The sequence below is a fragment of the Phalaenopsis equestris genome, unplaced genomic scaffold (genome assembly GCF_001263595.1).
Source record: "Phalaenopsis equestris unplaced genomic scaffold, ASM126359v1 Scaffold000801, whole genome shotgun sequence".
NCBI classification, from domain to species: Eukaryota; Viridiplantae; Streptophyta; class Magnoliopsida; order Asparagales; family Orchidaceae; genus Phalaenopsis; species Phalaenopsis equestris.
The window spans coordinates 284,666-287,021 of NW_018165241.1; the positions used below are offsets into that span (position 1 = coordinate 284,666).

The 2,356-nt window shown below is 37.6% G+C and overlaps 1 protein-coding gene across 1 annotated transcript; it reads right to left on the reverse strand.

The window, feature by feature from the left end:
- Nucleotides 1-919: 919 nt before the first annotated feature.
- On the reverse strand, nucleotides 920-2,271 carry LOC110031333. Its single transcript, XM_020734480.1, has 2 exons — nucleotides 1,308-2,271; nucleotides 920-1,221 (listed from the first exon to the last, which is right to left on the reverse strand). The coding sequence occupies exons 1-2, from the start codon at nucleotides 2,269-2,271 to the stop codon at nucleotides 920-922; spliced, it is 1,266 nt and encodes a 421-aa protein (XP_020590139.1).
- Between the last annotated feature and the right edge of the window lie 85 nt (nucleotides 2,272-2,356).

Sequence of the window (2,356 nt, forward strand, 5' to 3'; positions counted from 1 at the left end):
TTACAAAGCACACACGCGACAGTGCTAATAATAAATATGCAATTCAATCCCAATAAAATAACAACTTATCAATAATAAATATGCAATTCAATCCCAATAAAATAACTTTCGTAAAAATAATTTTGTCTTTTAAAATCTTTAAATTGCCCAATCCTGCAATAATAACTCAACTATACGTATTGCTCAAGTAATAAAGGGCTCTATTAGAGACCTAGATATCGATTCCACAGGAAAATTGGAAATGCTTATGAATAAATTCTTATGGCTATAATGTAAAACAAAATTCAAACTTCAAAACATAAGTATAAAATTTAAATATAAAATAATTGAGTGTATCCTAAATAAAATGCAGTTAAAAAAACTAAGTTAACTAAACTTATTGTAGGGAGTAAAAACAGTTATATATAGAAGGAGTATTATTCGGCTCCATTCATGTTGATCATTAAAAATAATACAAAAGCTTCCACTGGAAAGGTCCCCTAACTATAAACCAAAATACAAATGACACCTAGAGAGTGACCAATCCACAAAAAGATAACATACAAGAACATAGAAAAAACTAAATAATGATAAAAAGAGAAAAGGAAGCCCCAAAAAAACTAGATATTTTTGTGTTGATTAGCTTTGATTCTTAGATGAGGAGTCTCCAACTTATCACCATGAAGTAGGAGAGCAAGAGGGGTAGGTGGCCTTGTTGCAACATAAATGGAGTTCGTATAAAGGCCATGTCTGGCAAGCCAATTAGCAGGTTGGTTACCTTCTTTGTAGATAAAAGACATATTAACTTTAAACAGCTTGTTGAGATTGTCAATTTTCTATTTCCAATGTATATGATGCCAAGAGGATAGTTGTTCAGTGTTGAGGAAAGTAATCAGTTGAAAAGAGTCCACCTCAATTCACAGTTTATACCATGCAGCTTTCAGTGCAACGGTAAGGGCCCAGTAAAGAGCAATAAGCTAAAATTCCAGAGCATCATGGGCCTCAGTAGGAGCATGAAAGAACAACAAGCATTTGCTAGAGGAATCCAGAATCCCACCCCACGATTGCCAATTTTTGGTTTCCGATGTATGTGGTGCCAAGAGGACAGTTGTTCAGTGTTGAGGAAAGTGATAAGTTGAATAGAGTCCACCTCAATCCATAGTTTATACCATGCAGCTTTCAATGCAAAGGTAAGGGCCCAAAAAATAGCAATAAGCTCAGGTTCCAGAGCATCATGGGCCTCTGCAAGAGCATGAAAGAACAACAAGCATTTGCTAGAGGAATCTCTGAAAACCCCCCCACCCCAGCACCCCATTCAAAAAAGCTACCATCAATATTAATCTTCATGGTATGTTGATCAGGGGGTTGCCAAATAACTGTCTGAGGCAAACTGATATTAGGGAAGTTGTTAAGTTGAATCAGCTTGTTTAAGTAGGAAGCACAGTTTCTAGTAACCTTGGAATGATGAATAGGCTTGTCTTCATGTTTTCTGTTGTTTCTGCACATCCATAAGAACCAGGCCACAATGAAAGGGATAGAATCACCTTTCTTACTTTTCCAGCCGTGACATCCATCTTTGAGATTGGACCAGTCTTTATCCAAGCCCTCAACTTTAATCTTAGTAAGAAGTGTCTTCCACACCTCTTGAGCAAACTCACATTTAAAGAAGAGGTGGTTGTTGTCCTCTTCAAATATCTGACAAAGATAGCATCTAAAAGGCCCTCTCAAACCCTTAAGTTTAAGAATATCATCAGTTGGCAGCAGATTGTTGAAGAACCTCCAATAAAAGAATGATATAGAGGGGGATAGATATATGTCCCAAATGGCTTCACCCCAAGGGACTTGATCCCAACAGTAAAGTTTGGCATAGATGACTTTAGTCAAATTTTGGTTAGCATAGCTATGCCAAATAATTTTGTCTTTCCAACCTTTATCAAAAACAATCTTAGTAACTTGAGATAGGTGGGGCTCCTGTAGAATGGATTGGAGCTTAGTAACAGACCAGGAGTCCCCATCCCAAAGATCACAAACTGAAAGGTAAGGGTTGAAATCAGAGGGGGGAGCCCCTAGCCAGTTTTTAGGACACCAATGGTCTAGCCAGAAGTTCACTTGACCATTCCCCAAATCCCAAATGTACATTTCTTCAGTAAGGTGTCTAATTTTAAGCATATTAGTCAAAATTCTAGAGTCCCCCAACTTTTTGGAGATGAGAGATGGGCGTTGTCCTTTGCAGTATTTTCCTTTCATGAACTTAGCCCATAGGGAAGCTTGGGATCTGAAATTGATCCACATCTTACAGAAATTAATCTATGTGATTTGTTGAAGTCCCTTGAACCCCATCCCACCTGCCATGTTAGGTTTAGCTGCCTTTTGCCAA